This window comes from Bubalus bubalis, chromosome 13 (assembly GCF_019923935.1).
Source record: "Bubalus bubalis isolate 160015118507 breed Murrah chromosome 13, NDDB_SH_1, whole genome shotgun sequence".
NCBI classification, from domain to species: domain Eukaryota; kingdom Metazoa; phylum Chordata; class Mammalia; order Artiodactyla; family Bovidae; genus Bubalus; species Bubalus bubalis.
The window spans coordinates 70,232,218-70,251,546 of NC_059169.1; the positions used below are offsets into that span (position 1 = coordinate 70,232,218).

Below are 19,329 nucleotides of genomic sequence, written 5' to 3' on the forward strand. Positions count from 1 at the left end.
ATGGGAAGCAAAAGAAAGCTGGAGTAGCAATCCTCATATCACACAAAATAGACCTTAAAATAAAGAATATTGCAAGAGATAAGGAAGGACACTACATAATGATCAAGGGATCAATCCAAGAGGAAGACATAGCAATTGTAAATATCTGTGCACCCAACATAGGAGCACCTCCATACACAAGACAAGCACTAACAGACATAGAGGAGAAATTGACAGTAACACAATAATAGTAGGAGACTTTAACACCCCACTCACACCAATGGACAGATAATCAAAACAGAAAATTAATAAGGAAACACAAGTCTTAAATGATACAGTAGATGAGATGGATCTCATTGATATCTTTAGGACATTCCATCCAAATGCATAAGAATACAAGTGCACATGGAACATTCTCCAGGATAGACCACATCTTAGGTCACAAATCAAACCTCAGTAAATTTAAGAAAATTGAAATCGTATCAAGCATCTTCTCTGACCACAATGCTATGAGACTAGATATCAATTAACAAGAAAAAGCTGTAAGAAACACAGGGGAGATTAAACAATGCGTTTCTAAATAACCAGCAGGTTACTGAAGAAGTCAAAAGGGAAATTAAAAAATTTCTAGAAACAAATGACAAAACACGACAAAACCTATGGGATGCAACAAAGCAGTTTAAGAGGGAAGTTTATAGCAATACAATCCTACCTCAAGAAACAAGAAAAACATCGAATAGACAACCTAACTTTACACCTAAAACAACTGGAAAAAGAAGAACAAAAAACTGCCAAAGTTAGTAGATGGAAAGAAATCAGAAAGATCCAAGCAGAAATAAATGAAAAAGAAATGAAAGAATAGTAAAGATTAATAAAACTAAAAGCTGGTTCTTTGAGAAGATAAACAAAATTGACAAATCCTTAGCCAGACTCATCAAGAAAAAAGAATCAAATCAACAAAATTAGGAATGAAAAAGGAGAGGTTACAACAGACAATGCAGAAATACAGAGGATTATAAGAGACTATTATGAACAACAATATGGCAATAAAATGGATAACCTGGAAGAGATGGACAGATCTTAGAAAAGTTCGATCTTCTAGGACTGAACCAGGAAGAAATAGAAATTATGAACAACCCAATTACAAGCACTGGAATTGAAGCTGTGATAAAAATCTCCCAAAGAACAAAAGCCCAGGACCAGATGGCTTCACAAGAAAATTCTCTCAAACATTTAGAGAAGAGCTAATGCCTATCCTTCTAAATCCTTCAAGAAATTGCAGAGGAAGGAATACCTCCAAACTCAGTCTACAAGGCCACCATCACCCTGATACCAAAACCAGATGAAAACAACACAAGAAAACTACAGGCCCCTATCACTGATGAACATAGATGCAAAAATCCTCAACAAAATTTTAGCAAACAGAATTCAGCAACACATCAAAAAGCTCATACACCATGATCAAGTTGGGTTTATTCCAGGAATGCAAGGATTCTTCAATATACACAAATCAGTCAATGTGGTACACCATATTAACAAATTGAAAGATAAAAACCATAATGTAATCTAAATAGATGCAGAAAAAGCCTTTGACAAAATCCAGCACCTATTTATGATTAAAACTCTTCAAAAAATGGGCATAGAAGGTACCAACCTCAACATAGTAAAGGCAATATATGATAAGCCTGTAGCAAACAGAATTCTCAACGGTGAAAAACTGAAAGCATTCCCCCTAAGATCAGGAACAAGACAAGGGTGTCCACTTTCACCATTATTCAACATAGTTCTGGAAGTCCTAGCTACAACAATCAGAGAAGAAAACTAAAAGGAATCCAGATCAGAAAAGAAGTAAAGCTCTCACTGTTTACAGATGACATGATACTGTACATAGAAAACCCTGAAGATAGTATCAGAAAATTACTAGAGCTAATCAGTGAATTTAAAAAAGTTGCAGGATACAAAATCAATACACAGAAATCACTTGCATTTCTATGTACTAACAATGAAAAATCAGAAAGAGAAATTAAGGAATCAATCCCATTCACCATTGCAACAGAAATAATTAAATATCTAGGAATAAACTTACCTAAGCAGACAAAAGAACTGTTCACAGAAAATTGTAAGACACTAATGAAAGAAATCAAAGACAACATAAACAGATGGAGAGATACTCCATGTTCCTGAGTACGAAGAATCAATATTGTGAAAATGACTATACTACCAAACACAATCTACAGATTCAATGCAATCCCTATCATTACCATTGACATTTTTCACAGAACTGGAACAAAAAAATCGCACAATTCATATAGAAACAAAAAGACCCTGAATAGCCAAAGCAGTCTTGAGAAAGAAGAATGGAGCTGGAGGAATCAACCTTCTTGACTTCAGATCATACTACAAAGCTATAGTCATCAAGACAGTATAGTACTGGCACAAAAACAGAAATACAGACCACCGGAACAAGATAGAAAGCCCAGAAGTAAACCCATGCACTTATGGGTACCTTATTTTTGACAGAGGAGGCAAGAATACACAATGGGGCAGAGATAGCCTCTTCAATGAATGGTGCTGGGAAAAGTGGACAGCTACATGTAAAAGAATGAAATTTGAATACTTCCTAACACCATACACAAAGATAAACTCAAAATGGTTTAAAGACCAGAAACTATAAAACTCTTAGAGGAAAACATAGGAAGAACACTCTGACATAAATCAAAGCAAGATCCTCTTTGACCCACCTCCTCAGTTCAGTTCAGTCGCTCAGTCGTGTCTGACTCTTTGCGACCCCATGAATCGCAGCATGCCAGGCCTCCCTGTCCATCACCAACTCCCGGAGTTCACTCAGACTCACGTCCATCGAGTCAGTGATGCCATCCAGCCATCTCATCCTCTGTCGTCCCCTTCTCCTCCTGCCCCCAATCCCTCCCAGCATCAGAGTCTTTTCCAATGAGTCAACTCTTCGCATGACCCATCTCCTAGAGTAATGGAAATAAAAACAAAAGTAAACTAGTGGGACCTGATTCAACTTAAAAGCTTTTGCACAGCAAAGGAAAGTACAAGTAAAGTGAAACCCTAACCCTCAGAATGGGAGAAAATCATAGCAAATGAAGCAACTGACAAAGGATTAATTTCTAAAATATACAAGCAGCTCACACAACTCAATGCCAGAAAAACAACACAATCAAAAAGTGGGGAAAAGACCTAAACAGACATTTCTCCAAAGAAGACATACAGATGGCTAACAAACACATGAAAAGACGCTCAACATCGCTCATTATTCAGTTCAGTTCAGTCGCTCAGTCGTGTCTGACTTTTTGGGACCCCATGAATTGCAGCACGCCAGGCCTCCCTGTCCATCATCAATTCCTGGAGTGCACCCAAACTCATATCCATCAAGTCGGTGATGCCATCCAACCATCTCATCCTCTGTCATCCCCTTCTCCTCCTGCCCCCAATCCCTCCCAGCATCAGTCTTTTCCAGTGAGTCAACTCTTCACATGAGGTAGCCAAAGTATTGGAGTTTCAGCTTTAGCATCATTCCTTCCAAAGAACACCCAGGACTGATCTCCTTTAGAATGGACTGCTTGGATCTCCTTGCAGTCCAAAGGACTCTCGAGAGTCTTCTCCAACACCACAGTTCAAAAGCATCAATTCTTCGGCACTCAGCTTTCTTCACAGTCCAACTCTCACATCCGTACATGACCACTGGAAAAACCATAGCCTTGACTAGACGGACCTTGGTTGGCAAAGTAATGTCTCTGCTTTTTCAATATGCTATCTAGGTTGGTCATAACTTTCCTTCCAAGGAGTAAGCGTCTTTTAATTTCATGGCTGCGATCACCATCTGCAGTGATTTTGGAGCCCCCCAAAGTAAAGTCTGCCACTGTTTCCACTGTTTCCCCATCTATTTCCCATGAAGTGATGGGACCAGATGCCATGATCTAGTTTTCTGAGTGTTGAGCTTTAACATGCTCATTATTAGATAAATGCAAATTAAAACTACAGTGAGATATCAGATACACCTTGCACCAGTTAGAATGGCCATCATCAAAAAGTTTACAAACAATAAATGCTGGAGAGGATGTGGAGAAGAGGGAATGCTCTTGCACTGTTGGTGTAAATGCAAATCGATACAGCCACTATGGAAGATGGTATGGAGATTCCTTTAAAAACTAGGAATAAAACCAGCATGTGACCCAGCAATCCCACTCCTAGGGATATACCCTGAGGAAACCAACATTGAGAAAGACACATGTATCCCATTGTTCACTGCAGCACTATTGGCAGTCGCTAGAACCTGGAAGCAACCTGGATGTCCATCAACAGATGAATGGATAAAGAAGTTGTGGTACATATACACAATGGAATATTACTCAGCCATAAAAAGGAACACATTTGAGTCAGTTCTAATCTGATGGATGGACCTAGAACCTACTACAGAGAATGAAATAATTCAGAAAGAGAAACATAAATATCATATTCTAATGCATATATACGGAATCTAGAAAAATGGTATTGAAGAATTTATTTACAGGGCAGCAGTGGAGAAACAGACATAGAGAATAGACTTATGGACTTGGGGAGAGGGGAGGAGAGGGTGAGATGTATGGAAAGAGTAACCAGGAAACTTATATTACCATATGTAAAACAGATCAGTTTAGTTCAGTCACTCAGTCGTGTCCGACTCTCTTGTGACCCCATGAACCATAGCACGCCAGGCCTCCCTGTCCATCACCAACTTCCGGAGTCCACCCAAACCCATGTCCATCAAGTCGGTGATGCCATCCAACCATCTCATCCTCTGTCGTCCCCTTCTCCTCCTGCCCTCGATCTTTCCCAGCATCAGGGTCTTTTCAAATGAGTCAGCTCTTTGCATCAGGTGGCCAAAGTATTGGAGTTTCAGCTTCAACATCAGTCCTTCCAATGAACACCCAGGACTGATCTCCTTTAGAATGGACTGGTTGGATCTCCTTGCAGTCCAAGGGACTCTCAAGAGTCTTCTCCAACACCACACTTCAAAAGCATCAATTCTTCAACGCTCAGCTTTCTTCACAGTCCAACTCTCACATCCATACATGACCACTGGAAAAACCATAGCCTTGACTAGACAGACCTTTGTTGGCAAAGTAATGTCTCTGCTTTTGAATATGCTATCTAGGTTGGTCATAGCTTTCCTTCCAAGGAGTAAGCGTCTTTTAACTTCATTGCTGCAGTCACCATCTGCAGTGATTTTGGAGCCCAGAAAAATAAAGTCTGCCACCGTGTCCACTGTTTCCCCATCTATTTGCCATGAAGTGATGGGACCCGATGCCATGATCTTCGTTTTCTGAATGTTGAGCTTTAAGCCAACTTTTTCACTCTCCTCTTTCACTTTCAACAAGAGGCTTTTGAGTTCCTCTTCACTTTCTGCCATAAGGGTGGTGTCATCTGCATATCTGAGGTTATTGATATTTCTCCCAGCAGTCTTGATTCCAGCTTGTGCTTCCTCCAGCCCAGCGTTTCTCATGATGTACTCTGCATATAAGTTAAATAAGCAGGGTGACAATATGCAGCCTTGACGTACTCCTTTCCCGATTTGGAACCAGTCTGTTGTTGCATGTCCAGTTCTAACTGTTGGTTCCTGACCTGCATCCAGATTTCTCAGGAGGCAGGTCAGGTGGTCTGGTATTCTAATCCCTTCAGAATTTTCCACAGTTTGTTGTGATCCACACAGTCAAAGGCTTTGGTGTAGTCAATAAAGCAAAAGTAGATGTTTTTCTGGAACTCTCTGTCTTTTTCGATGATCCAGTGGATGATGGCAATTTGATCTCTGGTTCCTCTGCCTTTTCTAAATCCAGCTTGAACATCTGCAAGTTCATGGTTCACGTACTGTTGAAGCCTGGCTTGGGGGGTTTTGAGCATCACTTTACTAGTGTGTGAGATGAGTGCATTTTTGCCGTAGTTTGAGCATTCTTTGGCATTGCCTTTCTTTGGGATTGGAATGAGAACTGACCTTTTCCAGTCCTATGGCCACTGCTGAGTTTTCCAAATTTGCTGGCATATTGAGTGCAGCACTTTCACAGCATCATCTTTTAGGATTTGAAATAGCTCAAGTGGAATTCCATCACTTCCACTAGCCTTGTTGGTAGTGATTCTTCCTAAGACCCACTTGACTTCACATTCCAGGATGTCGGGTTCTAGGTGAGTGATGAGACCATTGTTATCTGGGTCATGAAGATCTTTTTTGTATAGTTCTTCTGTGTTTTCTTGCTACCTCTTCTTACTGTCTTCTCCTTCTGTTAAGTCCATACTGTTTCTGTCCTTTATTGTGCCCATCTTTGTGTGAAATGTTCCCCTAATATGTCTAATATTCTTGAAGAGATCTCTAGTCTTTCCCATTCTATTGTTTTCCTCTACTTCTTTCCATTGGTCACTGAGGAAAGCTTTCTTTTCTCTCCTTGCTATTCTTTAGAACTCTGCATTCAAATTTGTCTTTTTTCCTTTTCTCCTTTGTCTTTCATTTTTCTTCTTTTTTCAGCTAATTTGTAAGGCCTCCTTAGACAACCATTTTGCCTTTTTGGATTTCTTTTTCTTGGAGATGGTCTTGATCACTGCCTCCTGTACAGTGTCCGAAACCTCCGTCCATAGTTCTTCAGGCACTCTGTCTATTAGATCTAATCCCTTGAATCTATTTGTGACTTCCATATATTTGTAAGAGATTTCATTTAGGTCATTCCTGAATGGTCTAGTGGTTTCCCCTACTTTTTTCTGTTTAAGTCTGACTTGGGGCTTCCCTCTTAGCTCAGTCAGTAAAGAATCTGCCTTCAGTGCAGGAGCCCTGGGTTCGACTCCTGGGTTGGGAAGATCCCCTGGAGAAGGAAATGACAGCCCACTCCACTATTCTTACCTGGAGAATTCCATGGACAGACGCAGAGTCAGACACAACTGAGCGACTAACATTTTCATTTTCATTTTGCAATAAGGGGTTCATGATGTGAGCCACAGTCAGCTCCCAGTGTTGTTTTTGCTGACTGTATAGAGCTTCTCTTATCTTTGGCTGCAAAGAATATAATCAGTCTGATTTTGGTATTGATTATCTGGTGATCCCCATGCGTAGAGTCTTCTCTTTTGTTGTTGGAAGAGGGTGTTTGCTGTGACCAGTGCATTCTCTTGGCAAAACTCTGTTAGCCTTTGCCCTGTTTCATTTTCTAGTCGAAGGCCAAATTTGCCTGTTAGTCCAGGTATCTCTTGACTTCCTACTTTTGCATTCCAGTCCCTTATAATGAACATCTTTTTTGGGTGTTAGTTCTAGAAGGTCTTGCAGGTCTTCCTCAAACCATTCAACTTCAGCTTCTTCAGCATTACTAGTTGGGGCATAGACCTGGATTACTGTGATATTGGGTTGCCCTTATAGCTCAGTTGATTTATCATCTGCCTGCAATGCAGGAGTCCCAGTTCAATTCCTGGATCGGGAAGATCCCCTGGAGAAGGAAATGGCAACCCACTCCAGTATTCTTGCCTGGAGAATCCCATGGACAGTGGATCCTGGTAGGATGGCAAGAGTTGGACACAACTTAGCAACTAAACCACCACCATCACTACCACTGTGATACTGAATGATTTGCCTGGAAAACGAACAGAGATCATTCTGTTGTTTTTGAAATTGCATCCAAGTACTACATTTTGGACTCTTTTGTTGACTATGAGGGCTACTCCATTTCTTCTAAGGGATTTTTGCCCACAGTAATAGATATAATGGTCATCAGAGTTAAATTCACCCACTACAGTCCATTTTAGTTCACTGATTCATAAAATGTCAATGTTCACTCTTGCCATCTCCTGTTTGACCACTTCTAATTTACTTTGATTCGTGGATCTAACATTCCAGGTTCCTATGCAGTATTGCTCTTTACAGCATTGGACTTTGCTTCCATCACCAGTCACATCCACAACTGGGCGTTATTTTTGCTTTGTCTATGTCTCCTCGTTCTTTCTGGAGTTATTTCTCCACTGATTTCCAGTAGCATATTGGGCACCTACCGACCTGGGGAGTTCATCTTTCAATGTCATATCTTTTTGCCTTTACATATTGCTTATGGGCTTCTCAAGGCAAGACTACTGAAGTGATTTGCCATTCCCTTCTCCGGTGGGCCACGTCCGACCGTCTTGGGTGACCCTACACAACATGGCTCATAGTTTCATTGAGTTAGACAAGGCTGTGGTCCATGTGATCAGATTAATTAGTTTTCTGTGATTGTGGTTTTCATTCTTTCTGCCCTCTGCTGGATACGATAGGAGAGACTGAGGGGGAAACTGGGTCTTATTCAGATGTGTGAGGCCGAGCTCAGTAAATCTTTAATCCGGTTTTTTGTTGATGGGTGGGGCTGTGTTTCCTCCCTGTTTTTTGACCTAAGGCCAAACTATGGTGGAAGTAGTGGAGATAATGGTGACCTCCTTCCAAAGGTCCCCTGCAGTCAGTGCCCTCGACCCTGCAGCAGGCCACCGCTGGCCCACGCCTCCGCTGGAGACTCCTGGACACTCTCGGGCAAGTCTGGGGCAGTCTCTAGCTGAAAAATGGCAGAGCTGAGTTTTTAACGATTGTGCTATAATGCCTCTTAATGTAAATGTTTAAGTTTTTTGATGTACTAAGTGGCCGTTCCATGTGGTTCAAACAGTTGTCAGAAAACAGAAGATCTAAGAAGTATTAAGTACATATATGAGGCAACAGATTAATAATGGATTTCTAAAGGAACTTTAAAATGGATCTAGTCTGTTGTGTATGTGTTTGGAGATAAAGTAGGTATTGAAACTAGGCCAGTTTCCATATCCTCTGAGCTCCCCTCCCACTTGATTAAAGAAAAAGATACCTTTTATAGATGCCGAACTTAACTATAGCACAGTCTCTAAGAGGGTAAAGATCTCTAAGTGACAAGCAAAAGGACAGTTGAAGTTGCTGGTTTTGGTGATTAATCACATCACCAGCAGTCTGCCCGTGGATTGATCATCTGAACTTTGGTTGTACATATTTTTTGTTAAGAGTAAACTATAACTTTCATGCCCTAGGGTGCCCAAAATGAACTTTGTTAGGATGATTTTAATTTGGCTATGAAGGTTGTTACTTAATTCTTGATAAAAGAAGCAACTTACTAAGAAGCTGTTGTTCAGTCACTAAGTTGTGTCTGACTCTTTGTGACCCCATGGACTGTAGTACACCAGACTTCTGTATCCCTTAGTTGTTATAACTGAGAAGCTGTAACAACACTGAACTTGGGTATGCCCAGATATTAATATATGTAAGCCAGAATTGACACAATCACAAGGAGAAGTTTTTCCATTGTTGGAGAACTTTTAAATACACCAGTTAATAAGAGATAGGTAAATAACTTAATTTGAAGTGTTAGATATCTAATATACACATATGAAGCCACATGCATATTTGAATATTGCTTTTGTGAATAGTATGTAGCCTTAGTTGCTGCACTGTGCAGTGAGGTACCATGGAACTGTAGTGAATCAGAGGAATACCTTTGGATATTCTAAATTTTTATGAGAAACACAGTGACACTTAACATTTCAGATACCACAGAATCATTTATTACCACAGAACTGAAATAGTTCATAATTTGACCACTAGATTGCACTGTGTTTTTTTCAATTACATATTTTGTCTAAGTGAAATAAAGATATTTTCTTTAAACTTACACGTGCCTTGGCACACCTCCCCTCCCAAATTACTATTAACTTGTTTGGACCTAACTATTTGATAAAGAAAACTGTTGGGTATTGCTTTTGGCTTATACTACGTACTGAAAAAGTTTTGGAAACTGTGTTATAAAGCAAATGTCAGCTAATTTCAGTGTTGTACAGACTTTGTTCTCTGATCATGAGACAATTAAATGAAAAATCAGTAAATGAGAAAGTTACCAAAATCTCATAATTGTTGGGGAAAAGTAAGCACTTCTCAATACCTTGAGCATCAAGAAATCCTAATGGAAGTTAACTAACACCAATATATGACCAATAGGAAGATGTTACCTGTCAGAACCTGTGGAATTGAAGACTTACCTTTATAGGAGAAATTTATAGCAGGTAGAGTGGAATGAATGGAATTTAAAAGGCATGTTAATTCATATGTAGCATTATTTTTTAAAAATATTAGTACATTACTTCCCTGCATAGTATAGATCCCCTGGAGAAGGGAATGGCTACCCACTCCTGTATTCTTGCCTGGAGAATTCTATGGATAGAGGAGACTGGCGGGCTACAGTCCATGGGGTCGCAAAGAATCAGACACGACTGAGCAACTAACACTTTCACTTTCACATCACTTAGTTTTTACTGCATGAGAATACTCTTGAGAGTCTGTTGGCCAGCAAGGAGATCAAACCAGTCAATCCTAAAGGAAATCAACCCTGAATATTCATTGGAAAGATTAATGCTGAAGCTCCAGTACTTTGGCCACGTGTTGTGAAGAGCCAACTCATTGGAGAAGACCCTGATGCTGGGAAAGATTGAGGGCAGGAGAAGAAGGGGGCAACAGAGGATGAGATGGTTGGATGGCATCACCAATTCAATGGACATTAGTTTGACCAAACACTGGGACATAGTGAAGGACAGGGAAGCCTGACATGCTTCTATCCATGGGGTTTCAGAGTCGGACACGACTTAGTGACCGAACAACAATGAACCACTCTGAAGCCTAGTGGCTTATTAACAAAATAGCCATTTTATTCCACTGACAATTCTTTGGGTTGGCAGAGTGGTTCTTCTGGTCTGGGCCAGTTCACCTGATCTCTGCTTGGGCTCCTTCACTCAGCTCTGGTCAGCTGGTGGGTTAGCTAGTGACTGGATGATCTAAGATGGTCTCATAGAAGTTTCTTACTCTTGACTGAGACCTTAGTTATCTTCCACATAGGCTCATCCTGCAACAGGCAAGCTCACAGTTGTTCACCTGGTGGCTCTAGAATTATATAAGCAGCAAGAGAGGACATGCTTGGATGTGGAGGAGCTTTTCAAGTTCATTTACTAAACTCAAGTCCATTGCCAGAGCAAGTTACATGGTCGTACCTGGAATAAATACAGGACCAGATTATCCAGAGTCATGGATATGGGAAGGGGAATGATAACCATTTTCTAAAACAACCACAATTTGAATATGAACAATTTTATGCCAATAAATTTGAAAACTTAGGTGAAACAAACAATTTCCCAGTGGAAAATTTTAAAATAATTTACCCAGCTTACTTAAGAAGAAACTTAAAAATCTGAATAGATTTTAAAACAGTTAATTAAATCAGTAACTAAAAATGTAACCTCTCTTATTGCCCTGAATAGAAAAAGTACTCACAGAGAGAACTCCAGCAAACATTCAAGGGACTGACAATTTCAATTTCAGCTTTAGTGATTTCAGAGAAGGTAGAGGGAACATTTCTCAACTCATTTTATAAGGTTAACAAACCATAACACCAAGAACCAGGCAAAGACAGCATGAGAAAAGATGTATATAAGCCAGTTTCACTTATGAACATAGGTGGGAAAAAATCCCTCATAAAGTATTATTAAATTGAATCCAGTAATGAATATACATACATATTTTAATTCCAAGACAGGTTTATCCCAGGTTATAAGTTGAACATTAAAAAGTTCTGAGTTTAACATTAAAAACTCACAATTTACCACATTTATAGATGAAAGGAGAAAATTATGTGGCCATTTCAATAGATTTTTTTAAAAAGCACAGTTTAATAAAATTGAGCACCTATGTGTGTCTGAAAAAGAAAAAGAAAATTTAGCAAATTAGAATTAGAAAGGAGCTTCCTTACAGCAGACATATAATGGTAAAATGCTATCCTGGATTGGGCATCTGTGTACAGAGGAGGATTTAGTTGTGCTTATGCTTTTGTATTACTTTTGTGCCTGAAATACCTGGGAGAGTAGGAGGAATAGGGGGAGTAAGATCCCTGAAAGGCCTTCGGAAGCTTAATTATTCAGACTCTGGTAAAGTTAGAGAAAACAGAGGATGAAAAGAGAACCAGGATTAGAATAATTTTTGTTTTGTTTATCTGTCAAATCAATCAACTTTATTGAAACTTTTTAAATGGCTTAAATTCCAAGAAGTGTTAAAAATTACCATATAATAGATGTTGTTCTAAGCTACACAGTCAAAGGCTTTCTTGTAGTCAGTGAAGCACAAGTAGATGTTTTCTGGAATTCCCTTGCTTTCTCTATGATCCAACGAATATTGGCAATTTGATGTCAATTTTTTGGGCTCCAAAATCACTGCAGATGATGACTACAGCCGTGAAATTAGAAGACACTTGCTTCTTGTAAAGAAAGCTATGACAAACCTAGACACTATATTAAAAAACAGAGACATTGCTTTTCCAACAAAGGTCCATATAGTCAAAAAAGCTATGGTTTTCCCAGTAGTCAGGTACAGATGTGAGAGTTGAACCATAAAAATAACTTTAATGTCAAAGAATTGATGGTTTAGAATTGTAGTGCTGGAGAAGACTCTTGGAGTCCTTTGGACAGCAGGGAGATCACACCAGTCAGTCCTAAATATCTGATGAATATTCATTGAAAGGACTGATGCTTGAAGCTGAAGCTCCAATACTTTGGCCACATGATGCCGAGAGCTGACTCATTGGTAAAGGTCCTAATGCTGGGGAAGATTGGAAGCAAAAGGAGAAGAGGGCAGCAAAGGATGAGATGGTTAGATGGCATCACTCACTCCATGGACATGAACTTAAACTCCAGAAGATGGTGGAAGACAGGGAAGCCTGGTGTGCTGCAGTCCATGGGGTCGCCAAGAGACAGACAAAACTTAGCGACTGAATAACAAACAATAATGGATTTTAGGGTTAACTGTGTTGTAAGTCACAAAGTGAAAAGCATACATTTTTAATTTGGAAAAAATTTCATACTTGCAGTTTGAAATTCAGAGTTTCAAGAATAGTACCAAAAACATACAGCACTCAGCACCCAACTTCCTTGATTCTTGGCATTTCCCCATATTTGCCTTAATCTTACTTTCTCCCTGATAAATAAATATATATATTTATATAACCCCCCCCAACCAGTTAATTTGCAGCATGGTGCCCCCTTACATACACCCTTAGTACATTATTTTCATATATCTTCCAGTGTAACCACAGTTCTTTTTTCAGGTTCACATAAATTTTTATCTAATCCATAGACCGTCACTCATACTTTGCTAGCTTTTTCCAATAATATTCTTTTATAAATCCAAGATCCAGTCTAGGATTAGACATTGCAATTAGTTATATTGTCTTTTAAGTTTCCTTTGATCCAGTAGTTCTTCAGTCTATATCTTTCGTGACAGTGTATTTGAATATATAGACTGATTTTTTAATAGAATGGCCAATTTAGGTTTGTCTGACTTTTCTCAAATGGTTGTTATTACTACTATTATTTTGCTCAGGAGTACCATCAAGATGATACTGTTTTCTCAGTACATCAATGAGAAGGCATACTGTGTTGATTTTCATTTACTCTTTTTTCTTTTTAAACTGTATTTGAAATTAAAAAAAAATTTTTTTTCTTGGCCTGCAAGGAGATCAAACCTGTCAATCCTAAAGGAAATCAGTCCTGAATATTCACTAGAGGACTGATGCTGAATCTGAAGCTCCAGTGCTTTGGCCACCTGATGCGAAGAACTGGCTCATTGGAAAAGACCCTGATGCTGGGAAAGATTGAAGGCAGGAGGAGAAGCAACTGATAGCTGATTCACTTTGCTGTATACCTGAAACTAACACAACATTGTAAATCAACTATCAGTTCAGTTCAGTCTCTCAGTCGTGTCAGACACTGCAACCCCATTGACTGCAGCATGCCTGGCTTCCCTGTGCTTGCTCAAACTCATGTCCATCGAGTCAGTCATGCCATCCAACCATCTCATCCTCTGTTGTCCCCTTCTCCTCCCGCCTTCAATCTTTCCCAGCATCAGGGTCTTTTCCAGTGAGCCAGTTCTTCACATCAGGTGGCCAGAGTATTGGAGCTTCAGATTCAGTATCAGTCCTTCCAATCAGTGTTCAGGACTGATTTCCTTAAAGGATAGACTGGTTGGATCTCCTTGCAGTCCAAAGGACTCTCAAGAGTCTTCCCCAACACCACAGTTCAAAAGCATCAATTCTTCGGCACTTAGCTTTCTTTATAGTACAACTCTTACATCCATACGTGACCACTGGAAAAACCATAGCTTTGACTAGACAGACCTTTGTTGGCAAAGTAATGTCTCTGCTTTTGAATATGCTGTCTAGGTTGGTCATAGCTTTTCTTCCAAGGAGCAAGCATCTCTTGATTTCATGGCTGCAGTCACCATCTGCAGTGATTTTGGAGCCCCCCCCAAAATAAAGTCTGTCACTGTTTCCATTGTTTCCCCATCTATTTCCCATGAAGTGATGGGACCAGATGCCATGATCTTAGTTTTCTGAATGTTGAGTTTTAAGCCAACTTTTTCACTCTCCTCTCTCACTTTCATCAAGAGGCTCTTTAGTTCCTTTTCATTTTCTGCCACATGGGTCGTGTCATCTGCATATCTGAGGTTGTTGACACTTTCCCCGGCAATCTTGATTCCAGCTTGTGCTCCATCCAGCCTGGCATTTTGCATGATATACTCTGCGTATGAGTTAAATTAGCATGATAACAATATACAGCCTTGACACACTCCTTTCCCGATTTGGAACCAGTCTGTTGTTCCATGTCCAGTTCTAACTGTTGCTTCCTGACCTGTGTAGGGATTTCTCAGGAGGCAGGTCAGGTGGTCTGGTATTCCCATCTCTTTCAGAATTTTCCACAGTTTGTTGTGATCTACATAGTCAAAGACTTTGGCATAGTCAATAAAGCAGAAATAGATGTTTTTCTGGAACTCTCTCTGTCTTTTTCGATGATCCAATGGATATTGGCAATTTGACCTCTGGTTCCTCTGCCTTTTCTAAAACCGGCTTGAACATCTGGAAGTTCACAGTTCACGTACTTTTGAAGCCTGGCTTGGGGAATTTTAAGCATTACTTTACTAGTGTGTGAGACTAGTGCAATTGTGTGGTAGTTTGAACATTCTTTGGCATTGCCTTTCTTTGGGATTGGAATGAAAACTGACCTTTTCCAGTCCTGTGGCCACTGCTGAGTTTTCCAAATTTGCTGGCATATTGAGTGCAGCACTTTCACAGTATCATCTTTTAGGATTTGAAATAGCTCAAGTGGAATTCCATCACCTCCACTAGCTTTGTTCATAGTGAAGCTTCGTAAGGACCACTTGACTTTGCATTCCAGGATATCTGTCTCTAGGTGAGTGATCACACCATTGTTGTTATCTGGGTCATGAAGATCTTTTTTGTATAGTTCTTCTGTGTTTTCTTGCCACCTCTTCTTCCTGTCTTCGCCTTCTGTTAAGTCCATTAGGTTTCTGTCCTTTATTGTGCCCATCTTTTCATGAAATGTTCCCTTGGTATCACTAATTTTCTTGAAGAGATATATTTGCTGTTTAATATTTTATTTTCCCCCATATAGGCCATTACAGAATTTTGAGTAGAATTCCCTGAGTTATATGTATTTTTCCTTTACTCGATTATAATCTTTGCCATTTGATCAGGACATTTATCTGCCCAGTTTTCTCTCTGTAAATTAGTAAGTATTCTGTGGGGAGCCACTTGAGACTATAAAATATCAGTGCATTATTTTCATATTTGTGAGATGCATCAATTTGAAAATAATGTAGAATTAATTATTTGAGTACATACTAAAATGTGCTGTAATATAATTTGAAGTTGGTAATCTCTTAAGCATTAGCATACATGTAAGTATCTAGTTTAAACATGCTTGCTTATACATAGCGCAAAAGTAAATACCATGCATATAACCCAGTAAGCCTCATCTGTCTCTAGTTTTTCTAATTGATCTGAGTTTTAGCATCAGTATTAATACATCTTCAGTACCTTTCTGTTGTAATCAAACACTCGTGTAAATATTGAAGACCAGAAGGTAAAGCCTTGAAAGTTTTAAATTGAAAAGAATCTTAGATATCATACAGTCTTTTTATCTATTTTTACTTAATTCTGTAGACAAACTAAAAAGAAAAATTGTCATTTACCCAGTTATATATTATGTAAAATGACACACATTGCCATTACAAAGAGTTTAAATCCCATAAAATGTAGAAATAAGAGTTTAAAACTGCTAAGGTAATAGCAAGTAGATGACATTTTTGCTAGTGAATTCCCGTTCCTGCACTCCCAATAAGTGGGATACATACAAATCTTAACATTTGAGCAATAAACCCTCATTAAGCTGGCTTCTTAATAAATGCATTGCTTCAAGCAACCATTAGCAGTAAGTTGATGAAAGCTAGTATACTAGTTGAAATGTATTTGCTAGACCTTTATAATAAGAGAAGGAAATGGCAACCTACTCCAGTATTCTTGCTTGCAGATCCCAGGGACACAGGAGCCTGGTGGGCTGCCGTCTGCGCGGTCGCACAGAGTCAGACACAACTGATGCAACTTAGCAGCAGCAGCATAATAATTTAAAATTTGAATCTTTATTACAAATTAGGAAGCACAGTATTGGTGAAGACAGTTGCTGCCTAATAAATTGTGTCTGTGTATGAGTGCTGGCCTTTAAACCAGTTAATTTTTCTACCAAATCCAGAATGTGGCCTGTTATTGATTTGTAATCAGTTCAGTCGCTCAGTCATGTCCGACTCTTTGCGACCCCATGAATCGCAGCACGCCAGGCCTCCCTGTCCATCACCAACTCCCGCAGTTCACTCAGACTCACGTCCATCGAGTCAGTGATGCTATCCAGCCATCTCATCCTCTGTCGTCCCCTTCTCCTCCTGTCCCCAATCCCTCCCAGCATCAGAGTCTTTTCCAATGAGTCAACTCTTCGCATGAGGTGGCCAAAGTACTGGAGTTTCAGCTTCAGCATCATTCCCTCCAAAGAAATCCCAGGACTGATCTCCTTCAGAATGGACTGGTTGGATCTCCTTGCAGTCCAAGGGACTCTCAAGAGTCTTCTCCAACACCACACTTCAAAAGCATCGATTCTTCGGCGCTCAGCCTTCTTCACAGTCCAACTCTCAAATCCATACATGACCACAGGAAAAACCATAGCCTTGACTAGATGGACCTTTGTTGGCAAAGTAATGTCTCTGCTTTTGAATATGCTGTCTAGGTTGGTCATAACTTTCCTTCCAAGGAGTATAAGCGTCTTTTAATTTCATGGCTGCAGTCACCATCTGCAGTGATTTTGGAGCCCAGAAAAATAAAGTCTGACACTGTTTGCATTGTTTCCCCATCTATTTCCCATGAAGTGATGGGACCGGATGCCATGATCTTAGTTTTCGGAATGTTGAGCTTTAAGCCAACTTTTTCACTCTCCACTTGCACTTTCATCAAGAGGCTTTTTAGTTCCTCTTCACTTTCTGCCATAAGGGCAGTGTCATTTGCATAGCTGAGGTTATTGATATTTCTCCCAGCAATCTTGATTCCAGCTTGTGCTTCTTCCATTCCAGCGTTTCTCATGATGTACTCTGCATATAAGTTAAATAAGCAGGGTGACAGTATACAGCCTTGACGTACTCCTTTTCCTATTTGGAACCAGTCTGTTGTTCCATGTCCAGTTCTAACTGTTGCTTCCTGACCTGCATACAGGTTTCTCAAGAGGCAGGTCAGGTGGTCTGGTATTCTCATCTCTCTCAGAATTTTCCACAGTTTATTGTGATCCACACAGTCAAAGGCTTTGGCATAGTCAATAAAGCAGAAATAGATGTTTTTCTGGAACTCTCTTGCTTTTTTGATAATCCAGCGGATGTTGGCAATTTGATCCCTGGTTCCTCTGCCTTTTCTAAAACCAGCTTGAACATCTGGAAGTTCACGGTTCACGTATCGCTGAAGCCTGGCTTGGAGAATTTTGAGCATTACTTTACTAGCGTGTGAGATGAGTGCAATTGTGCGGTAGTTTGAGCATTCTTTGGCATTGCCTTTCTTTGGCAATGAAAAGTGACCTTTTCCAGTCCTGTGGCCACTGCTGAGTTTTCCAAATTTGCTGGCATATTGAGTGCAGCACTTTCACTGCATCATCTTTCAGGATTTGAAATAGCTCAACTGGAATTCATTCATATTATCCTTATAAAGAAATTTAGTGTTTATTTCACAGTTGGCTGATAAAGTTGAAACAATTTTAATGATGTTTTCATTAGCAGCAGCCTTTAGAACTTAACTATTTTATTGGTTGTCTTTCAGAACAAAAGAGATGAACACTTACTGAAAAAAAGAAATGTTCCCCAAGAGGAAAGTTTAGAAGATTCAGATGTTGATGCTGATTTTAAAGCAGTAAGTTAACGTTGCTTATAAGGTGTTGTAAAAGTAATTTTTATAATAACTAGAGAACTTTATTCTCAATCTTAAGACTAATTTTACAATGATAATTAGGGTATATTGACTCTTTAACTTCAGTAAATACATTATAATTAATGTAATTTTGCTATTAAACTCTGTGCTGAACTATCTTTTTTTCTTTTTAAGCAAAATGTAACACTAGAAGCTATATTGCAGGTATGTTATTTTAATATTCTCTTTTTGAAGTTTTTTGAAATTGATTTTTTTTTAATTTCTGAAATTTACATTTGGTGTTGCAGAATGCCACAAGTGATAACCCAGTGGTCCAGTTGAGTGCTGTCCAGGCTGCAAGGTAAGGACGAATTTGTCCAGAGAGAGAATTATGTCACACCTGGTCTAGAAGTAGTACATTGTTATTTTTGTTCATAGTTTGAAACTTATAGCAGTTAATTTCTCATACTTCTTTTTCTAGAAAGCTTTTATCCAGTGACAGAAATCCACCAATTGATGACCTAATAAAATCTGGGATTTTACCAATTCTAGTGAAATGTCTAGAAAGGGATGATAAGTAAGTATGGATTTGACTCCCTGTTCACTTTTTTCAGCCAACTGAAAATTTGGGATTATTATTTAACTAATGGGTTCCATTTGGTTTTGCCTTATCACATTTTTCATTTGTCATGTATTTTAATGTAATTTTCTAAATACTGTGATAATACTCTGCAGACCTAAGTGCTTTTCTTTTTAGTTTATGAAGTATGTGTGTGTAGTTTCTAGGAAAATTTTAACGTCTGTTTATTGTCTGTTCTAAATTGTCTCAAACATTTATAGTCTTTATTTGTTAGTTGGCTTTTTCTTCAGTAATGTTTTAAAACAACCCAAATAGTGTTTGAGTCATTCTTTGCTTATGAGTCTATATATAGATTAACCTCATGACTTGAGTCAACATGAATGGTTTCCAGAACTGAGTAGCTCTTTCTTACCCTGGGAATATTCCAGCTGATCCACT

The 19,329-nt window shown here is 39.2% G+C and overlaps 1 protein-coding gene across 3 annotated transcripts in view; it reads left to right on the forward strand.

Annotated features, from left to right (window-relative positions):
• Positions 1-19,329, forward strand: part of KPNA3 (karyopherin subunit alpha 3) — a 95,004-nt gene that overhangs the window by 50,943 nt on the left and 24,732 nt on the right. For 2 of the 3 annotated variants that reach the window (XM_025262975.2, XM_025262977.2), the window contains exons 3-6: positions 18,225-18,314; positions 18,507-18,536; positions 18,620-18,672; positions 18,793-18,888. In XM_025262975.2, coding sequence (XP_025118760.1) covers positions 18,225-18,314; positions 18,507-18,536; positions 18,620-18,672; positions 18,793-18,888 — 269 coding nt within the window. Of the gene's footprint in view, positions 1-18,224; positions 18,315-18,506; positions 18,537-18,613; positions 18,673-18,792; positions 18,889-19,329 lie in introns of all 3 variants that reach the window. The other variant, XM_025262976.2, reaches the window with a different exon arrangement.